Source organism: Tachypleus tridentatus, chromosome 6 (genome assembly GCF_004210375.1).
Source record: "Tachypleus tridentatus isolate NWPU-2018 chromosome 6, ASM421037v1, whole genome shotgun sequence".
NCBI classification, from domain to species: Eukaryota; Metazoa; Arthropoda; class Merostomata; order Xiphosura; family Limulidae; genus Tachypleus; species Tachypleus tridentatus.
This window is the reverse complement of record NC_134830.1, coordinates 155,155,589-155,178,517: the sequence shown is the minus strand read 5'-3', so window position 1 is coordinate 155,178,517 and position 22,929 is coordinate 155,155,589. Positions and strand designations below refer to the sequence as shown.

Sequence of the window (22,929 nt, the reverse complement as noted above, 5' to 3'; positions counted from 1 at the left end):
CAGCTAATTAAGAATAACATTTCTAGTTCTTAACAGCCATAATATCAACAATATTTCATAAGATCTAGGTTATTTCTAAACAAGATATCAAGCTAATAATGTAGTGTAATCGTAAAAAAGTGAATAAAATGAAACCTAATAAACATTATAAAATACATTTACACTTAACATGACACGTTAGTGTTAGACCCATTACATTGTTAACCGTTGCATTTCCTGATTATTTTGCAGATATTTTCAAGATGTTGAAGAGTTTATCATAATATTATTACAACCACACTATATATGTGTAATATCTATTGCTGAATGCGTGTTTCTTTACCGACCGGCTTGTAAAAGGCAAACATAGATTGCGGAATACGATATAAGTTTACTATATAAAGAAATTTATTTAACGACAACAAGAGAGGTTACTCTTACATTCTATACCAACTGGGAAGAAACTCTGATGATATAAGTACTTGTCAATAGAAAATAGCTTTCGGTAAGTTTATTTATATATGTGCTTTTATTACAGCATAGCCACATCCGACTATCTGTCTGAGTTTTCCGTGTATTCAGTTGTCTCTACTGTGAAACATAGAACATTAAGTAAATAAGAAATAATTATTGGAACCACCGTGAAACGTATAATTTAAGTAAAATGAGAACTTTACACATAATGTTGTCATTAATAACTCAGAGTGAAAGATTCAGAAAACATAACGTCAGTTTACCTATCCTAAACTGAACAGGAGTATGAAAAACAAATAAATAATAATAAAATGTAAAATAGAAGACAAATAAATTTTTCACATAAAATAATTCAGATTTCAAGAAAGAGAAACAAATTATTCTGTAATTTACTTTTCGAAGAACTGACGATATAAACACCATAATGTCTATTTGTCATGATGACGGATTTTGAAAATACACCAGTATCCAAAAGAAATTAAAAACATTTTGTGAAATTTGTTGCGTTCATTTGTTATCTAAATTCGTTTCGCAATAAATCTGACGAAATAGCCAATTATGAAATATGACCTTCGCATAATTTGTCATATAACATACGAGAATTTCGTAATTCACAGCTATGCCTTCAGTATGATTGCGTCATATCCCCACGTTTGGTAAATACGAAAACTTAAAGAATGCTTTTAACATAACCGACTAACTTACAGGTGCTATCAACGTCTTCTACCTTATCGCCCTCTAATGAAGATGAAAACAGTGGTAAGTCTTCTACAGTTTATTATATAAGTTAATTATTGGTTAAACTGTAACACAAGTCACCGGAGACAAATAGTTGTATTTGTTGTGTGGTATTATTTCAGTATAAAAATTAGCACTTCTCTACGCAGAATAATATGAGATAACACTGGGGAACACTCATTTTGTTGCATTTAAAAAAAGACCTTTCTATAGTCAATTTGAGTGTGTTGATTTCAAATCTGAAGTCGGTTTTTGTCTGCAAGCTACAAATTTTATGCAATTTGACATTTTTATTTATTTTTTAATTTTTCGTTATTATAGGAAATTATAGGAATAGCTTATCAATTTCGGGACGGGGAAAGGTTCAGGGTCAGAAGAACAGTTCTCCGATTGTGTACACTTTTCTGACAATTCACTGTCACAACTGTCTTGTTCGCTTGTATCATGTCCAATGTCTTTATCGTACAATGAAGGCAAGCCTTTGAAAACTGGAACAGGAACTTCTTCAGATTGCAGAGCAGGCCGAATAGCTGAGGGAATGTTCGGATACGTAATCTTATGTCGGTTTTTCTTCCCAACACCCGTTGTGTTTACCATGCAGAAATAACAGTCAGTTACATGGTTGGTGGGCTCGCGCCAAATCATTGGAACACCAAAAGGCAGACCATTGCGTTTTCCTTTGGTCCAGTCTCGAAGCATTTCCTCACAATTGTGGCACACAACATGAGGAGCCCATTGCTTGTCTTGATCACCAAGATGAACTTCAAAATATGCCTTGTAGGCACGCTTGACGAACGAGGATATGTTACGTTTGTGACGATTGAGTGTGTAGCATCCACATATGTAGCAGAATGCATCAGGCTTGTTTCTGCAATGATATCTATTTTTGGAAGCCATGTTTGATCTGAAACAAAAGAAGAATGATCAAAATATTAGAAGCTATCTATATATAAGGACGTGAAAATGATTATTCATGGTTTACGCAAGTTCACATTTGTACAATTTCATTAACCTCAAATTGCATACAAACTAGAGCTTGTAGAGAAACACTAATTTCAGATTTGAAATCAGCGCCTTAAACTCCTTCAGAATCAGTTAAAATATCCAATGCAACTCAAAGTTACTGAAAAAGTGTTCCCCAGTGTAATTAGACAAAAATTAATTACTGATCAAATTTCGGGACATTGTAATTAAGATATAAATAGATAACGCAATTCTTAAAAAGGTACTTATATATAGTATAAAAGAATTCCCAGTAAAACAGCACTTTGACAAATGTTCTCTTCATATGAAACAACAAACAGGAGGAATTATGTCGAATTTCCCACCATGCTCTTCGTATGGTATCTGTCACAACATCAGCAAAATAACGCTTATGTTGACTAGATTTAGTATATTTTCAATCTTTTGAAATTTCAAATACATTTATTTATACAAGTTAGGCTTAACGATTTAGACTTTAGAAGAATAATGCCATTTGTTTTATAGTAATCTATTCTACATAAGAACATTTTACAATAAAATCTTAAAGCTTTATGGGGAGATTGTTATACGATAGGCTGAGTTACATTGTACGAGTTTGTGTTTGTGTATCTGTTTGTGTCTGTAAAATAACTATGGATCTACACAACTTCCTCACAGACCAACCGAGTAGCTTGTTTGTTTTTATTGGTCATAGTTTCATAAGGGAAATGATTTTTGCTGTTTATTTTTTCAGGTTTTCTTTCTACTTTTGATTATTATCGTTCACACTGTCAGAAGTGACGCTAGGAACGAAATAACCGAAAACATTTACAATGGTTATGGTGGTCATAAAGATTAAAGGGGAAATAGAAGCGCTGTTGACAGAGATAGGAATAAAAGTGGTTTTACCAGTAAACCAGGATTCGTAATAGGTAGTGGAAATGGAAAATACAAGAATATGTTTGAAAAGACCCAAACTTTGGCTGGTTTTGACAGTGGCCTTAACTTAAGAGGTGGGTTGGGAAGAGAAACACGAACAGCAAAACAATCAGAAATTGAGTTCGGAAATGATCTAAGAGAAAGATTATTGAATAGTGAACTAACAAGAAATGAAAGTTTTTATTTGGATGCTTAGAATCACACTGCTGGATGATAATTGGTAAGAGCTCAATTAATTTCGATGTTGAAGTTAATATAAATAAATGAGTATATCAAAATTTAAATACGAAAGCGTTTCGAATAAATTTAATCAATTTAACCACTGACCATTAAACTCGACTTGTGAGTCTGTAGATCGCGTGTTCAAATTCCTATGGTGTCAAACGTGCTTGCACTCTCATTGGAAAGAGTGCAGCCCAAAATTATCAAAATTTTTGACATATGCAATATTTCTTTTATTAATGTGAATATTTTCTCACATGATATAAGAATGCATAGTCTGCTCTTTTAATAACTGTCATACAATATCGTCAGTGGTTTGGAAGAACCTGCTTTGTTAACTTTACTATTTTTAAAAGTTCTGAATATTTAAAAAAATGCTGCTCTCTGAAGGTTAAGAAAAGTAATTTGTTTTCTAAGTAATGTGTAATGTCTAATAGCTTAAAATTTCTACACATTAAAAAATGATTAGTTCTGAAATAAGAAACATAAGGGTTAGGTCAAGTTGTTTTCTTAAAGTATAGCTACACATTGGGCTATGAGAAATTTGTAATCGCATAGAACCGACTCCAGATATTAGTGATTAAATTCACTCAAGTCATTGCTAACTTGTTGGGAAATGAGAGAGAATTGTTGTATTTGTACAGAATAGAAATTTTCAGGTTTATTAAAGGTTAAGATTGGAACATTTTAACTTCTACTTTACATGTAACTGTGAAGAAAGAGTTGGAGATTCATAAGTTGAATAACCTGTGTGATACGTTATATCTCACACAAGATATTTATATATAAGTCTGTTATATAAACATTTTATTAAATTGAACATATATAAATAGAAAATTTACGTGTGTGTATATATACAGATTATTGAATAGTTCATATGAAACCAAATACAACTGTAACAAAATAATTAGTAGTATTTTTAAAACACAAACATCCTGAGATTAACAAAGGGAAAGTTTGCAGCTATGTGTTAACCTGAAGTTGACCTAAGAAGGTGGAAACATTGTTCCCAACTTTATCTGAATAAAGGTATTAATACCCATACCAAACGTCTTGAGATTAATTTTTACTTCAATAAAGTTTGTGAATACGAATAAACTTCCCATATCCTTTAAAAATCATTAAAGTTATTACAATAACTTATGACAACATCGACAGTTTTGTGGTTTTAATTCAATTGATATGAAAGTTCATATACGTTTTATTTTTTCACTGGTTTTTAGGATCCTGATTATCGCTGATAGAAATGATATTCTGAAATCTTACCTTTATTTAAATAACACCAGAAGGTTATATAGTGCAAGAAAAATATATTCTTGAACTTATTGTAAACTGAATATTGAAATAAAAATTGCATTGAAATTTAGTTTGATTATTTTGTGGTTATAGAAAACACAAAAGAATAAACTGAATCAAGTAAGAAATAAAGTGTAATTTATATTTAAAAGAAAACTTTCGTTGATCTGTCTCTGTGTGTTTCTTCTGTTCCAGGAACATTTTTCGATACATATATTGAAATGCTTGCTTAGGTTAGTTTATGTAGAACATATTTCAAGTGTTGACAATTCGAAGAAGAAATGTTCTAGAAGAAATATTACCACGTGGTGAAATGTTTGATCCTGAAATTTATCTTTTATCTGTACTCACATTCTTGTTATCGATATTTGATCTATAAGCCAGCTGATAGCATCAACTAATTACAGACTAAACTAAACGCTAAACGAGCAGCGGAAACTTTCACAACACCTTTTATAAAATCATTGTTGTTATATAATCATCATTGTTTTATGCACGTTAGTACTGATACCTCACTGTAACCTGTATCACATTTCTTATTATTAAGCAAAATATTATGAGGCTTGTAAAATATTTGTTTAAAAAATTAATGTTTCTCTATTGGTGGCCTTGTCTACTACTAGGTTGTTGGGAAGTATTATTTTGTTTCACGTTTTCTTTCATTTAAACGTTCACTAGTTTGTTGCAATTATATTGCTAAATGAACTAATAACACTGCTAGGAACAAAGTCTATGAACGATATGAGAGCAATTATACATTAATTGTGCCAAAAGAAATATGAAAGGTGTTCTACACAATTATAACATATATATCTGGTACAACTGGTTATTCGGTTCCTTCGAAATTCTCGTAGAGTTGACAATCAAATTATACAAAGTTTTCAAATTTTTTGTTTGAACAGGCCAGCAAAGCACGTAATAAACACTGGATAAAGAAACAATGGCTTCATAGAGTCAACCGACACCAAGCTGATACATTTAGAAATGGAAAGACAACGACATGTAGATTTGAAAATAAGAGACGAGTATTTCCAAAAAAATTCTAGATGAATAAAGATATATATTCATTTGTTATCAATTTTATTCTCTTTTCATCAGTTTATATTTTTCTTCAGAAACATAATACTATAAAATATTCATTGTGATAAAGGAAATAATAAATTGAACTAAGTAGGAGTTTATTTTCTTACCGATTTGTAAATAATTTTTACGTGATAGTAAAAAAATGAATATTTATTTCGAAGTTTACGTAACTTATGGAAAATCTACTTATAAAAGCAAAATACCTTGTATGGAATTCAAGTTATTAGGTCAAGGTAATATTGCAAAAGATCTAAGGAATATAATTCAAAACTCCTTATGCAATAATATTATTGGGTCACACTATCACGTGACACTAACAGATGAATTTTGATAGGTAATTAACCAATTCTCCAAGTACTTTTAAGAAATATGAAGTAAGATTAGCTACAGTAAAAGCTCTCTTTCATAATACAGTTCATTTTATTAGATGCTATGTTATCTAACAATCTATTTTGATTTTAACAAATGAAAGCAGCAGTTGTCAGTCTAATAAAGTTCACATTGGATGCTTTACCACATATACAGTCAGAAACCATTATTAGATGTGATTTTATCATAATTTTAATTTAAAATCTCATTAATCGACAGGCATACACTGTTCGAGTCAAACTAGATGACGCCATATTCCAGAAAACTTTTGATAAGAAAATTGCATTTATCAAATGAAATCATGGTTTCAGATCATTTAAGAAAAACTATACTTAAGTTTACATATTTCTCCATTTTTGTCAATTCCAGTTGCAACATGAAATACTTTTATTGATCTATTTTCGTCTTTTCCATTTCAATAGTTATTTGAAACAGTATGGAGGAACGAACTCACTGGCTTTACTTTACGTAACATTTCCAGGTTTTCTGCATTTCAACAGTTTTATTGTCATATATTAAAACAATTTGACACTTTATTGTCGAGTTGAATAAGATTCATCAAAACTGTTAAAAGTAAAGCAGTTTGTTATATTCAGTAGCTTCTGATCTTATCAACCAACGGGGATCAGAATTTGATAATTAATTGAGTGATTAATATAGGTGATTGAGAATAAGATTTACACTTATTATCAGTCATAATGTTGAGAATTTCCCTTATAATTTAGGTTGTTTCTAAACAAGATATCAAACTAATAGTGTTGAATAATCATAATGAAAAAGTGAATAAAACGTAAAACTGATAAACATAGTAACATAGATTTACACATCACATGAGACATTAGTGTTAGATCTATTACAATGTAAACGGTTACATATTCTAAATAGTTCTTTAAAGATTTTGAACAAGTAGAAGTGTTCATCGTAATAGTATTATAACCACACTCTAAGCATGTTTGTATATATACAGTCTTAAATACGTCAAACATAGTTTTCGGAATGCTATTTAAGTTACCCATTTAATACAACATACATTATACATATTATAAAGTAAATATATTACAGACATTATAATCAATAAGGATACTGAAAATAACCTTAAAAAAATTGAAACATATATTAGAAGTACGCACGTATGCTCAGAAACATGATAGTAAAGTATATCAAACACTTGAATTGATTTGAGATCTATTTATACATTTTTCAAGAGCTGTTAATTGAAAAAATAAAGTGGGTAAAGGAACTTATTTAATGAGAACATGAGTTGTTAAGCATACATGTAGTGCCAACTGAGAAAACATTGTTACGATACAAGCACGTGTCTGTAGAAAATAGCGTTCAGTAAGTTTATTTATATTCAGTTGTATGTGAGTTTTCACGATGGCAAAGCCACATCGAGCTATCTGTTCAGTTGTCTTTAATGTGAAACATAGAACATTAAGTAAATAAGAAATAATTATTGGACGCACCGTAGAGCTTGTTTTGTCTGCAAGACTAACTAACGTGTGTCTTAATTTACGTTTCTTATATAGTCGTACAATATCTCTGAACTTTCTGTACTGGGATAAAATGTATCTGAATATTCTTTACTGGTGCAAAATTCAACAGTTTCTGTACTGCGTTGTACGGTATATATGCGGACTATAACGGCTTATAATATGACTGGACTTTAATTTCCATACTGGGATAAAATGTATCGGAAATTGTATTTAATGATACAGTCTCTCTGAACGTTTTTTAGTGCAAAAAAATTAATTTATCGATCTAAACTGTAACACAAAACTCTATAATTCTAAGATAGTTTTTCTTCTTAAAGGGCATGCAAAGAGCAACAATATTTAACTGAAACATTTATGACATAAAACCGTACTTGTAACAAACGTGAGATAATTTTCTAAAACACTTGTGATGTAACATAACATTTGCAATTAACATATGGTAATTTACTAAGACTCTTTTGAAATAAACATTATTTGCTTTTATATCTGATGAAACAAATTAATGTTTGTCATTGTTATTAAATACTTGCCTTGATTTTGGAAAATTCTACGAAATTATGATTTTCTGTCTTATTTCTGCTACACTTCCTGGCCCGCCATGGCCAAACACGTTAAGGTGTGTGACTCGTTCAGCTGCAGCACAGAGGCTTAAATGTCACTATATTCCAGAACATTAAAAAGAATAAAACTTAAATTTATAGATTTCTCCATATTTGGCAATTCAAGTCCCAATATAAATTAATTTTATTTATTTTTTTTGGTCGTTTCTTTTACAACAATTAACAAAACAGAGTAGAAGAAGGAGCACATTGGCTTTAGTTTACGTTAACACTTTCATAATTCCTGCATGGTTACAGTTTTACTGTGATATGGGAATACTGTGACAATTTATTGGGAATTTGATAACATTCATCATGACTGTTAAAACTGAAACGGTTTTACTGTATTCACGAAGTTCTGATTTAATGAACCAATGGTGATCAGAGTATGATTATATATCTAGTGAATAATATTTATACATATTGTTAGCCGTAATATAAGGAATATGTCATAAGATTAATTTTATGAGATTAAGATGGGTTAGTGATAACCATTCTATTTTTACATGGTTTGTGGTCACATGCTCTAAGTGGACATTCAACACATTTCAACATATCTTCCTCTGACATTTCCACAGTTAGAGCTAACGAATTGTTTAAGGTTAACGGTAAGGACATAATCCTGTATTTTTTATTAATGTCAGTATTATCTCACATGATATAAGAATGCATAGTGTGGTATTTTAATAACTATCACGTCATATCGTCACTGGTTTGTTATTTTTTGGAAGGAGCTACTGTGTTATCTTTACTTTTCTTAAACTGTTGAATATTTAAAGAATTTGCTGCTTTCTGATAGTTAATTGCATTTCTAAGTAATGTGTAATATTTAAAAGATAAAATTTATACCCATTAAAAACGTATTGTGATTAAAATGAGAAGCATTAGGGCCTTAGGTCACCTTGTTTATTTAATGGAAAGCAACAGTGCTATCTGAATTTTATTTATTGCAAATAACCTACCCTTGATATTAGCGATTTAAGTCACAAAAGTCATCGATAAGTCGATAGGAGAATAGAGAGGATATCTGTATTTGTGCAGTACAAGTAATTTTCACTTTTATTAAAGGGTAAGAATAAAACATTTTAACTTCTACTTTACAAGTAGCTGTAAGAAGAGGAGATTCATAAGTGTAATAGAGTGTGTGATATATTACTTGTTACATTAGATTACAGTGATATATATATATACGTGGTTTATATGAATATTTAACGAGCATTATATAAATAAACAAATTAAACATATAGATTAATTTGTAGTGCATATTGAAACCAATTACAACAGTAATCAAATAATTAACAGATGTCTTAAAACATAAACGTCCTCAGATTAACAAAGAGAAAATTTCTTACTATTTATAAACATGAAGATGACCTAATAAGGTGGAAACGTTGTTCTCTTCTTTATCTTAATAAATGTTTCAATATCCAAACCAAACGTCTTCAGATACATTTCCACTTCAATTAAGTTTCTCGTCGTCACGAATGAACTTTCCCAATCGTTTAAAGGTCATTAACGTTAATTAAATAACTTACTTTTAACAACATAAACAATATGAGGTGTTATCTCAAGTTAAATAGCACTTTATATATGTTTTTATTTTCGCAACGTCTTAGGATCTGAATTATCGCCGATAGAAATGGTGTTCTGAAATGTGAACTTTATTCAATTAACAAACTTTAGGTTTTTTAGTGAAGGAACAATATATACTTCAAATTACTATAAACTTTATGTTAAATTAAAAACTTTGTTTTGAAATATATTTTGTTTTTTCGGTAATAGAAAACAGAGAACAATAAATTGAATAAAGTAGTAAATATCTGTCTATCTGTTTTTATTGGTGTTTCATGAACCCGTTTCGATACAGAACTAAATGCTTGTTAAGGTTAGTTTCTACAGAATATATTTCGAATGATAACAATTCGAAAAAAAAATATTCTAGAAGAAATATTAATACATGGCCAAATATTCGACCCTGAGATTTTTCTTGTATCTGTACTCACATTCTTGTTATCGATATTTAATCAATAACCCAGCTGTTTATATTAGAGGTTGTTTTAAGTTTCTCAGTAATCAATCCTCCGTAACTTTATTCCATACTGTAGTGGTGTCAAGATGTTACAGTTTCTTCCTAGTTCCACTCATTAATACAGTGTCCATAGTTTCCACAACCCTTTACAAACCTCGATAACGTCAACTTATTTCAGACTAAACGCTAAACGAGCATCGGAAACTTTCTCAACATGTTTTATAGAATTATTGTTGTTCTATAATCATCCCTGGTTCAGCTTTTACGTGGTCTACATGTTGTTGAAATTAGATGAAGCTTTACCCAGCTCTCGAACAGGACAAGTTTCGGATTTCATCTTATATGTTTGACAGGCCTTTAAGATGTGAATCAATATTTATATTGTTAATTAGCGGTAACTCTTTTATAGTCAATAGTTCTTGTCCGTAGGGAAATTCTTATATTTAACATATTTCCTGTATATTTAGTTTTACTTGTTAAGCTATAGAATAAAGTAATTCATTGGATTTTAGTAGAACAAGTTTTAGACAATCTAAGATATCCACTATTCTTTAATTTAATTACGTCAGTTCGATAACCGAAACCGATTTATATTTCATTTAGGGCATTCTATTGAAAAGATAAGTTCATTTTTTACAGATAAAATAATCAAGTTCCTGGTGTCAAATTTGCAAATATAAAATTATTCTATTTTTGCATAGTTCAGGATCACATACACTATGGAACCTTGTATATATTTCAGCATAACTTTCTCTGTCATTTCCACAGTTAGAGCTAACGAATGGTTTAAGTATACAATCCTAAATAATTTGAATCTTCTATCTGTTGCTTTCAAAGGTATCTTTATGAACACTCATTGTGAATCCTTTACTGCAGCTGTCTTTACTTCACTTGATGTACAATAATTTCATCTGACAGTTTATGTAATTCACTTGTACGAATAAACCATGAACTCACCTTTCTGTCTCCAGCTATTTACACTACTTGTACTGACGTAGATAACTCAGTCACACTATTTTCAACTTTAAATGATAATTGTTGATAATTATTCTGAATTCTGCCCCGGCATGACCGAGCGTGTTAAGACGTGCGACTCGTAATTCGTGGGTCGCGGGTTCGCATCCCAGTTGCTCTAAACATGCTCGTCCTTTCAACCGTGGGGGCGTTATAATGTTACGGTCAATCCCACTAGGCTTTGGTAAAAGAGTAGCCCAAGAGTTAGTGGTGGGTGGTGATGACTAGCTGCCTTCCCTCTAGTCTTACACAGTAAAATTAGGGACGGCTAAGGTTTCTCCTCCTGGTTGGGGTTGTTCAGTGTGCTAACAATCTACTCACTTAAAAAACCAGCCTGTCAATGAATCCGCAAGCGATTGCGGCCCTATGTTCCTTCACGGAATCGAGAGGCATAATAATAATATTAATAAATAAATTTTGAATTCTAGAATTGAAAACTAACATTTTAGTTTTTGCTTTTTGACGCTCAGATAGTCTTATTTTGGTAGGTATCAAAGTGGTATTAATGTTTACTAGGGCTTAATGATACATTTTTAATTTCCTTCATATGTAATTCAAGTTTCTGGTTTAATTAATTCATTATAATCACATGTTAAATTAAACATTTCTATAGATACTTCTTTTTGATGTTCTGTTTTCTTCTTTAATTCACGTAAATTATCTGTGGTTGCAAAAATTTCAAAATATTTCCACTAGTGTCTATTAAACCACGTTTTGGAGTTCGATCGGAAATCGGAAAGCTATCTTTAATATTCTTTAAATCTACTAACAAATATTCTATCTTAACAGGATATTGTTCATCTTAGGTATTATAATTTTTAATTAATATTTCCTCTAATATCATTACTGAACATAAGATAGCTGTTCCGGAATTTGTCACATGAAATTGACACTGTCATCGAAACTAACATGACCACTCACGTAAAACGATTTCTCGAACAATATTAGTTCTTCTCGTAATCAAACTATTAATCGAATGTACTGTGGAAACGGTATATTTTCAGCAATTATCCACTTATCTCACGATAATATAAAATTTCTTCTTCAATAAAAATCATGACCGTCTTACTCTCTAGTGGTATAATACACACATTCTTTACCGCCATGTTTACACTCATCTATATAATAATTATCGTTGTAAACCTGCAGATACGTCAACTGCTAAAACATATAAATCTTACAATCACAGACACATATTTATATAACTCATACAGTAATGTCTATATACATCCTGTATTGTCTACGTAATTCTAATTACAGCTATGCTTTTAACTTTATATATTGTTAAAAGCTCGTCGTGCACCACTAGTTTCGTCACTAAAGCTGACATTAACTCTATTAATGTCGTTTTTTTTATCCTAGGTACAGCTACAATACCTAGTACAGTAGTACAGTACTATTATTCGTGACAGTAGAAGCTTTCTTTCATAATACAATATTTTACTAAATACTATGACCTATATTCATTTTAACAAAAGAAAGCAGTAGCTATCAATCTAATAAAGTTCACAGTTGATGCTTTACCATCAGACTAATTAAACTTCGCTTTTGATACTACCATCTACAGTCAGAAATCATTATTCGATGTGATTTTACCATAATCTTAAATTAAAATATTTTTAGTCAACAGACACATACGTAAAATAAATTATTTTCATTTCCTTTTATATTGTCTGAGTCACACTAGATGGCACTATATTCCTGAAAAAAATTATTGAAAACTTCCATTTATTAACTGCAATCCTAATTTCAAAACATTAAAAAACAATTAAACTTAAATTTATAGATTTCTACATTTTTTTTCCAATTTCATTCCCAACATATAATATTTTATTGACCTATTTTCATCGTTTCCTTTTGAATAAATTACTAAAACAGCTGTACTTTACTTTAACACTTCCATATTTCCTGCATGGTTACAGTTTTACTATGATGCAGGAAAACAGTTTCATATGTTATTGTTGTATTTAATAAGATTCTTTAAAACTGTTAAACGTTTTAGGAGTCCCCCCGCTGGTACAGCAGTACGTCTGCGGATATACAACGATAAAATTATGGGTTCGATTTCCTTCGGTGGACTCAGCAGACATCCTGATGTGGCTTTGCTGTAAGAAAGGACACGCACCCTCAAATAAAGGGACAAAAGTTTTGTTCTCATACGCTGGTTCAGTTAATTATGAAGCAAAACTTAAACAAATACGAATAATTTATGTAAATGAAAGATATTTCTGAAAAAAACACCCATTCGAAAAATACCTTTTATTCTGTTTCGTTCAACATCCTAAGACAATATACAAAATTTCATTTGAGACGAGTTGAGGAGGTGGATGGTTCCTCCGAAAAACTTATTAGCAGCTGTGGAGGCCGATGAAGATACGGCTCTTAGATTTTTTTTATAGATTACTAGAGCATCATAATCTAATCTCGAGGAACATACAAATTCAAATTCAAAACTTCATATTTCATCTTTGTTTTCGTGTTACTCTTTAGCTGCCACTTGGGTAGAGAGCTCGACTCCTAATCTGAGGGTCGCAAGTTCGAGTCCCCGTCACAAGAAATATGGTCGCTGTTTCAGCTATGTGGAAGTTATAATGTTACGTGAATCTCATTATTCGTTGTTAAAAGAGTAGCCCAGGACTAAGGGTGGGAGGTGATGACAAGTTGCCTTCCTTCTAGTCTTATACTGCTAAATTAGGGATGGCTAACGCAGAAAACCCTCGTGTAGCTTTTCACGAATTTCACAAACAAACGAAACCAAGTTTTAACTCTATTTCTAAAGCATACACCATCCCAACAACTGTAGAGAATGTTAACTATCAGTATCAACAAACTTTACGTCAAAACAAAATTTGAATGATTATTTGACTGTTGTTAAGCTGCATTTCTTTTATTAGCTTTTATTTACGTTTAAGAGGCTCTTGCTCATTCAGTTCTACGTAACAATGTTAGTTGTTTTGACAACAAAGGTTTATGTTATATCGTACGTCGTATTCAATGTAACCTCAGAAGTAACTTGTCCTTATAAAAGTTTGGATACTTATGTTATAAATTCATTACAAACGACATTTACTTATGTTCATTGTGGTGGATATATCTCACGATTGTGTGAGGTTAAACACAAAGCTACATTAAGGGCTATCTTTGCTTTGCTCACCACGTGTATCGAAAGTCGGTTTCTAGTTTTGTATGTCTCTGTGTCACTAGAGGGCGATATATTTCACGAAACAAAACAAAACTCACTGAAAAGCCCTATTTAATTATCGTGTTAATGAAAAAAAAACGTACCAGGCAGTAGATTGGGGTCTACAAAATATTAAACCGAAGTACCTTTGCTATTGTTATTAAATTTAAGATTGTTGAAAAGGTGAAGACGAAACATATCCAGTTTCACGAAATATATATTTTTTCGTATTTTCATGACTAAACACCAGTCGCACTAAACATGCTCACCCTTTCACCCATGTGGGCATTACAATGTGGCGGTCAATCCCACTATTCGTTGTTAAAAGAGTAGCCCAAAAGTTGACAGTGGGTGGTGATAACTATCTGCCTTCTTACATTGCTAAATTATGGACGGCTAGCGCATATAGCCCTCGTGTAGCTTTGCGCGAAATTCAAAAACCAAACTAACTTATAACTATTCATTATTTAATTAACTTCTTTAATTAGTTCATGGCATACATTGTTTTACCTTTTATTAATGGATTGTACTCATGTGTGGTTTTAGATAAAGCTTGCTTTGAACCTCTACGTTGTAATTGTTTGGAATATTTTTGTTAGTTTTTTATTAACGACAAAACCGTAGGTAAAACAAAAATATCTTCGTAAAGTTGTTCTTTCGTCTCATTATTGTATGTTATCTTTGAAGTTCCTGAAACAAAGATTTTCGTGATTCTTTGCATGTACACAAAAATATCATTAGGCTCACCTGGATCCTGAGATAAGAGTATAAGAAGCTTCCTGTTTGTAAGACGAGACGATTATAATAATTTGGGGTTGTTCAAAGAAAATTCGTTACCATTAACTTGGTTCTATAGCACTCGTCTGAAGAACGAGCGGTTCTACCTCATATTTACTGACGCTATACTCGCTTTACTTTGACCTTCGCTGATAAAGCGGTAAGTCTACGGAGTTACAACGCTAAAATCGGAGGTTCGATTCCCCTAGGTGGACACAGCAAATAGCCCGATGTGTCTTTGCTATAAAAAAACACAAACACACACACCACCCGTTATAAACTAGTGACGTCATTAAACAGGGACAGCAAACGAAACATAAATATGTAAGTCAACATGTATTCATTCACAGAAATGTTTTGTTCCTGTTGACATGAATCCTAACTGGATAGTGTTGCTGTACTGTTCAGGACAGTTCAGTTGGTTGTTTCAAGTTATGTACACAAATACAGAAGGGTCTACTTGGGATATTTGTTCAACAGGTTTCGAAATGTTTAGTATCATGGAACATTATATAAATTTTAATTGGTAATTAGGGGTGGGATGTGTGATTCCGCTGAGAAAAGGCCTAATATTCTATACTTTGTATGTTCTCCTTTTGATAGGAAGTCGTTTTTATATTATCATAAGAAGATATCTCTGAAAAAATCAAACTCAACTTTTACAACGAAGTGTAAGAAACCTAAGTGTGATATATGTTCTGACGTCAAGTTTTAAGTATGACAGATTTAGTTTTTTCGGACATTGCAATAATTTCATTAGAATATGCAGATACTATTACTAAACCAACAGGCCTGTCCGAGAACTTGTGGCAGGGATGTTTTGAAATGAACCATATGAGAGTATCGTATAATGAACGATATTACTTTAAAGTCACACCTACAACTTTGTGTGTTAGGCTTAACTAATTCTGTTAAATATGACTTAGTCTTCACATTTCACGAAATTAAAAGTAAAGGTTTTACTCAGTGCCAACATGTTATTTTGAACGAAATCGAAATTCAAAACAAGTTGTTTAGTTAGATATCAGTTATCACACTAAGACTTCTACTCAGAACTTCCTAGTACACTGCGCCCTTGACATTTTTCTAAACGTGTAAAAGTATTTGACCCTTAAACGCAAACGAGATGCTGAAAACTTCGTGTCTAACGTAACATCAATAAAGATTGTTTTTAAATGTTTCTAGCACCACTTAAACATAAGCATCAAGAGAATTGCTACATAATGAGAGAAAAAACGAAACGTAAAATTACCTTAATATTGTTGTCTGGTAATCGAAATCGTTAAAATCATGTTTAAAAATTGAACAAACCGAAAAGAATTTGAAGTAGATAATAATTCCATTTGAGTATTTCAATACTTTTATTTTTGAAAAAAAAAATGAAAAAAAGTGAAAATGTTTGTTTGTTGTTTTTTGAATTTCGCACAAAGCTACTCGAGGGCTATCTGTGCTAGCCGTCCCTAATTTAGCAGTGTAAGACTAGAGGGAAGGCAGCTGGTCAACACCACCCATCACCAACTCTTGGGCTATTATTTTACGAAACAATAGCGGCATTGACCATAATGTTATAACGCTCACACGTGCTGAAAAGGTGAACATGTTCGATAGCCGTGTTTGGGATCCGAGACAAGCACATTATGTAATAGTCGAACGCTACCTTTCTATCAGGTCACGCCATGTCTACGTGTTTAATAAAATATTTATTGTTTGTACTTCACGTTGTCTTGTTTTTTAATAATTTAAATAAAAGTAGATCAGCCTGGCATGGCCACGTGGTTAGGGCGCCCAACTTGTAATCTGAGAGTCTAGGGTTTGAATCCCCGTCACACCAAACATACTCTCTCTTTCGACCCTGGGGTCGTTATAACGTGATGGTTAATCCCACTATGCGTTGGTATAAGAGTAGCCCAAGAGTTGGAAGTGAATGATGATGACTAACTGCCTTCCCTCTTGTCTCATACTGCTAAATTAGAGACGGCTAGCGCAGATAGCCCTTGTCTAGCTTTGCGCGAAATTCAAAACAAACCAAACCTTACACATTACACTAACATAGATACGTTGATACAAATACAGCTATATAATACCTCACAAAATTTATTATATACATGTCTTATGAACTTGACAACTTTAATTAAGCCCCTTAAAGCGTCTTTCATATCAATCACAGGTCACATTAAGTAAATTATATATATATAAAATAAGGTAATTTTTGACATTCTTTTAGCAATAGATTTTAACTGAAACATATCTTCATACCATACTTCAGAAGAACAAAAGTTTCTAATGTTTACTAAGACTTAGGAGAATTTCTGGTCATCTAATTGAAGAGACTGGTTTAATCAGTTCATTACAGTGACATGTTAAGTTAACCATTTATATTTATACCTGTCTTTGTTGTTCGATTTTCTTGTTTAATTGACGTAAATCGTTTGTATTTACTTATGCGAACAAAAATTTGAAAGCATTTTCATCTGCGTCTATTTAACCACGTTTTCATGGAATCCGATCGGAAATCGTGATGCTATATTTAATATACTTTAATTCTAATAACAAATTTCCAAATGTCAACAAGATATCGTCTAAATAAGGTGTCATACTTCTTAGTTCCTCCTTGTATCATCCTTACTGGACATCAGATTGCTATTACCTGATTTGTCATATGAAATGACGTAATATTTTCCGAACCACCGTCATCGAAATTATCACGACTACTTACGTCAAAAAAATTTGTCGAACAATATTACTTCTTCTTGTGATCAAACTATCAATCGAACATAGTGTAAAAATTCGAAAATTATTCACATATCTCATGATAATATAAGATTTTCTTCTTCAATAAAATCATACGCGTCTTATTTCTCATTGGTAAAATACGTTCTTTGCCGCCATGTTTCCACTCATCAAAAGGATAATGAAGGATAGTAAAGCGACAGATATTTCTACAACTAAAACATATAAAGAGAAATGTCCGACAACCTCTCAGACACAAGTATATATATATATACAAAATATTAAATATTGTTTATCCACGTCCCACATTGTTAACTTAAGTCTAATTACACCTACGACTACTGCTTAATATATCGTTAAAGCTTCTAGCACACCAAGTGTTTCATTAACTCTGTTAATGTCATTTGTGGGTCTATGTACAACTACTTGGAAACAAAATTTCACTCGTTTTTAGTAGGGTAAGGATTACTTCTGGTTGAGTTGGTACACGACCACGTGATCTAAGGTTATAATCATGGGTAACAGTATCATCTTACGTCGTCATAGATGTTCTTGATACACAGACCCTGTAACTTGTCCTCGATACTAATGTGGTATTAGCGTCTTCTAACTCTTAATTTTCTGTCTAGGCTTTACTTATCTCTTCATCGTTATAAGATAAATTTAATTTATTCGAATAATAAGATTGGACTTTAATTTTATTTTTTGTCAGTTGCTTGGTTTTCATCAATCATATATTCTTAAAGATAGGGTTTCCTTTCTTCAGTTTCTTTAATCTATTAACATGTACCAACTGTTTTCTTTTTTTTACACATTTTGTATTCTCAAAATGGATTGAACTTGTTTGTTTAAGTGCTCTGAAAGTGTCTTTCCACAGTTCTACTTATTTCTTGGTGTTTCCTCTATTAACGATAAGGGTATATAACAACAATTTATATATTAATTTTATTTCATTAGGTTCGCCTTTTTATTTGTTTGTTTCTCTCTATTTTGAGCATGTTGTATTAAATGTTTTTTAATATCTCAAAGACTAACTGCAGTCTCTGTAAAGCTCAGTCTTGTTATCATAACCTTCTGCGTGATAAAATATTTTTATGGTCATTATCTCTTGCTTTGGCAGCAGTACATCTCTACCATGTAATAGAAAAAACGGACTTTCCAGAGTAGACTCATTTTCAGCACTTTTGTAATAAATGAACCAGCTCTTCCCAAGTTTTATTATCTTTCTCAAAATATTGAGAAATTATATCTCGCAAAGTTCTGTTGAATATTTCTACTAATACCGTAGCAGCTGGATGGAAAGCAGTTGTTTCAGTTTTCTGGACACTTAACAATTGATCAATGTAATTTTCTAACGTAAAAACGAAGTTACCATCTCTATTCATCAGAAAGTACTGGGTTACACCGTGTCTCGCTGTTATGTTATTTGCAAATGCTTCAGCAATCGTTTCCGCTTTTTGATCAGGCAGCAAGTTATTTATTAACTCATCTTTATTTTGTTCACTAATCTCATAATCTAAATCACAAATTATTGGGCTACACACTCACGTTAAATCAACAGATCAATTTTAATATTTAATTGGAATTAAGCAGGATTGGTGACAGTCGATTTTTTTTTTGATAATACAGTTATTTTATAAGATACCATGGTATCTTGCCATTATTTTTATTTTAAGAAATTAAAATAGTGGCGGTAAGACTAATTAAATTCACTGTTGGTGCTTCACCATCATCTACAGTCAGAAATCTTTATTAGATGGGATTTTATCATAATCTTGAATCAAAATCTCATTTGTTGACAGGCACATACACAAAAAAGTTTTTTTTAAACTGTTTCAGTCACACCAGATATCACTATATTTCAGACAATATTTGATAGGAGATATTTATTTATCAAATGAAATCATGGTTTCAAAACAATTAGAAAATAAAACTTAAGTTTATAGATTTCTCCATTTTTGTCCATTCCAGTCCCAACATACAATATTTCTATTGACATATTTTCGTCGTTTCCTTTCAATAATGAACTGAAAGAATGTTGTAGAACAGTGTATTTGGCTTTACTTTACGTTAACACTTCGATATTTCCTGCATGGCTACAGATTACCTGCGATAAAGGAAAACAGTGTACCATATTATTGTACAATTTAATAAGATTCATCAAAACTGTTAAAGGTCAAACAGTATTTCTATATTCACTAGCTTCTGATGTAATGACCCAGAAAGGATCCAAATTTAATAAGAAATATATCGATTCATTCGATATAACCTATATTACAGGTATTATAATTAATAAAGATAGTGTAACTATCCTTAAAAAAAGAATAGAACATTCCATACGAAGCACGTACCAATTACTCGGAAACAAGCTGGTAAAGTAAAGTAAATATTCACATCGATTTTAGATCTGTTTACAGCTTTTTATTGAAACACTAATGAAACATATTTAATGAGAACATGATTTGCTAATCACACATACTATACCAACTGTGAAACAATTGTTATTAAATAAGTATCTGACAATAAATAATTAGCGTTTGGAAAGTTTATTTATATTCAGTTGTGTTTGTGTGTTTTTGTTATTGCAAAGCTACATCGGTCTGTTGAGGTCCCCATACGTTCAGTTGTCTGTATTATGAAAATAGAACACTAAAACATTAAGAAATAATTATTGGACGCTCCGTATAACGTATAATTTAAGTAAAATGTTAAATTTTCACCTAACTAACGTTAAATAAACTTATTTAAAAAGTTTCACATAACATAACGTAATTGTACCTAACCTAAACTCGTTTGGAGTGTGACAAACAAATAAATAATAATAATGTATAACATTAAAAGAAACAAATTAAAGTTTTTAATAATTCAGATTGAAACGAAGGGAAACAAATAACTCTGTATTTTACTTTTGGAAAAAGTAATATAAACCCCATAAGGCTTATTCAACATGATACCGTACTTTGAAAGTACATCAGTGTCAGAAAGAAAACTGAAAACATTTCTATAAAGTTTGTGATTTAAATTCGCTTGTCAATACATCTGGAGAAGAAGCCAATTATAAAGTATGACCTTTGTATAATTTGAAATCATGAAATAGTAATCTGGGTTATAACAGTTTCGTAACTCAGAGCTGTGGCCTTCACTGTGATTGCGTATTTACAATACGCTATAAAAGTTCGTAAATTTGAAGAACACTATTACATAACGAACTGACTTAGAGCCGATATCAAGGTCTTTTGCTTATTGCACTGGAATAAAGATGAGGCTAGTGGTAAGTGTTTTACAGTTTATTCTGTAAGTTACTTATCAGTTAAACTCTAGCACAGCTCACCGGAGACAAATAGTTGTATTTGGTGCATGGTATTATTCCAGTATAAGAAGTGGCAAAATAATATGAGATAAATAGACCAAAATTAATTTCTGTTCATTATAGACCTGATCTCATTACATTGTTAGTGAAATATAAATTGATAATATAATTCTTAGAAATATATTCTATTTCAGTGTAACAGAATTCCCAGTAAAATAATACTGTGACAAACGCTCTCATCATATAAAACAACAAACAAGAAAATTATGTTGAATTTACGATCAAGCTCTTCGCGCGGAATCTGTCACAATACCAGTAAAATAATCTTTATGTTCACTACATTCACTAAATTAATAAGTCATTTCTATTACAGTTATTAATACAAATTAGGCTAAACGATTTGGACTAAACATGAATAATGCCATTTATTTTATACATAGTTTGTTCTATGTTTGAACATTTCACAATAAAATATTAAAACTTTATGGGAAAAAGTTATAGGATAAGCTAATTTACATCGTACTAGTTTGTGTAACTGTTTCTCTTGTGAAAAACTATGGGTCTACAGAATTTCCTCACAGAAGAAGCAAGTAGTTTGTTTTTTAATGGTCATAGTTTCATAAAAAAAATATTTATTTTTTTACAGAATTTCATTCTACTTTTGGTGATTACGGTCTACACTGTAGGAAATTACGCTGAAAACGGAAGTAACAAAATAACCCGAAACATCCACAATGGTAATAGTGGATACGAATATATAGGGGAAAATAGCAGAGCTCTTAACAGATGTAGGAATAAAAGTGGTTTTGACAAGAAACCAGATTTCGGAATATGTAACGAAAATAGAAGATACAAGAAGAATATGTTTAGAAGAGACCCAGACGTAGGCTTGGTTTTTTTCAGTGACCCTAACTTAAGAGATAGGTTAAGAAGAGGAACAAGAACAACAAGACAAAAAGTTCGGAGGAAGAAGTGAAATATTGTATATTGAGCCAAGAATGAATGACAGTTTACATTTGGACACATAAAATCGTATTGGTGGATGTTAATTGGTAACAACTCACTTAATTTCTATGTCCATGTTAGTATAAATAAGTAATAATATCAACATTTAAATGCGGAAGTATTTCAAAGTTTCACTTTTCTAATAATAATGTTAATCAATTTAACCACTAGGCCATACCTCTCGGCTCATGCATCTGAGGATTAGTGATTGAAATCCTTATCGTATGAAACATACTTGTCCTCTCATTAGCAAAAGAGTAGTCCAAAATTTTCATAATTCGTGACTTAGTTCATGTCTTTTATTAATGTGAACATTATCTCACATGATATAAGAATGCATTCTCTGGTCTTTTAATAACAATCACACCATATCGTCACTGCTTTGTTAACTTTTGTAAGAAGCTGCATTGTTAACTTTACTGTTTTAAAATTGTTGAATATTTAAAGAGTTTTCAATTTCTCAGTGTTAATATAAGTAATAAGTTTTCTAAGTAATGTGTAATGTCTGAAAGCTTAAATTTTATACATTAGAAAACGTATTGGTATGAAATGAGAAATATTAGACCACCAGTACACGTAGTTTATTTAATACAAACCACAGTGGTGTATGTGAGCTGTAATAGGAAGTAGTAGGAGGAGATTCATGTAATAGCGTCTGTGATATATTATTTGTTACACAAGATCTCACTGGTATATATATATATATTTATATGTTATAATAAAAT

General features: G+C 31.3%; 1 protein-coding gene and 1 long non-coding RNA gene across 3 annotated transcripts in view; both read left to right on the top strand.

Moving 5' to 3' along the window:
* LOC143254186 (uncharacterized) overlaps nucleotides 1–22,486 on the top strand; it is a 50,748-nt gene extending 28,262 nt beyond the window's left edge. Inside the window, exons 1-2 of one of the 2 annotated variants that reach the window (XM_076508983.1) lie at nucleotides 21,116–21,160; nucleotides 21,846–22,485. In XM_076508983.1, coding sequence (XP_076365098.1) covers nucleotides 21,149–21,160; nucleotides 21,846–22,175 — 342 coding nt within the window. In that variant the 5' untranslated portion in view covers nucleotides 21,116–21,148 and the 3' untranslated portion in view covers nucleotides 22,176–22,485. Of the gene's footprint in view, nucleotides 1–21,115; nucleotides 21,161–21,845 lie in introns of those variants that run through there. The other variant, XM_076508984.1, reaches the window with a different exon arrangement.
* Nucleotides 1,089–5,632, top strand: LOC143251508 (uncharacterized). Its single transcript, XR_013028609.1, has 3 exons — nucleotides 1,089–1,212; nucleotides 2,909–3,313; nucleotides 5,514–5,632. It is a non-coding gene; the product is annotated as an uncharacterized LOC143251508 (long non-coding RNA).
* Nucleotides 22,487–22,929: the final 443 nt, after the last annotated feature.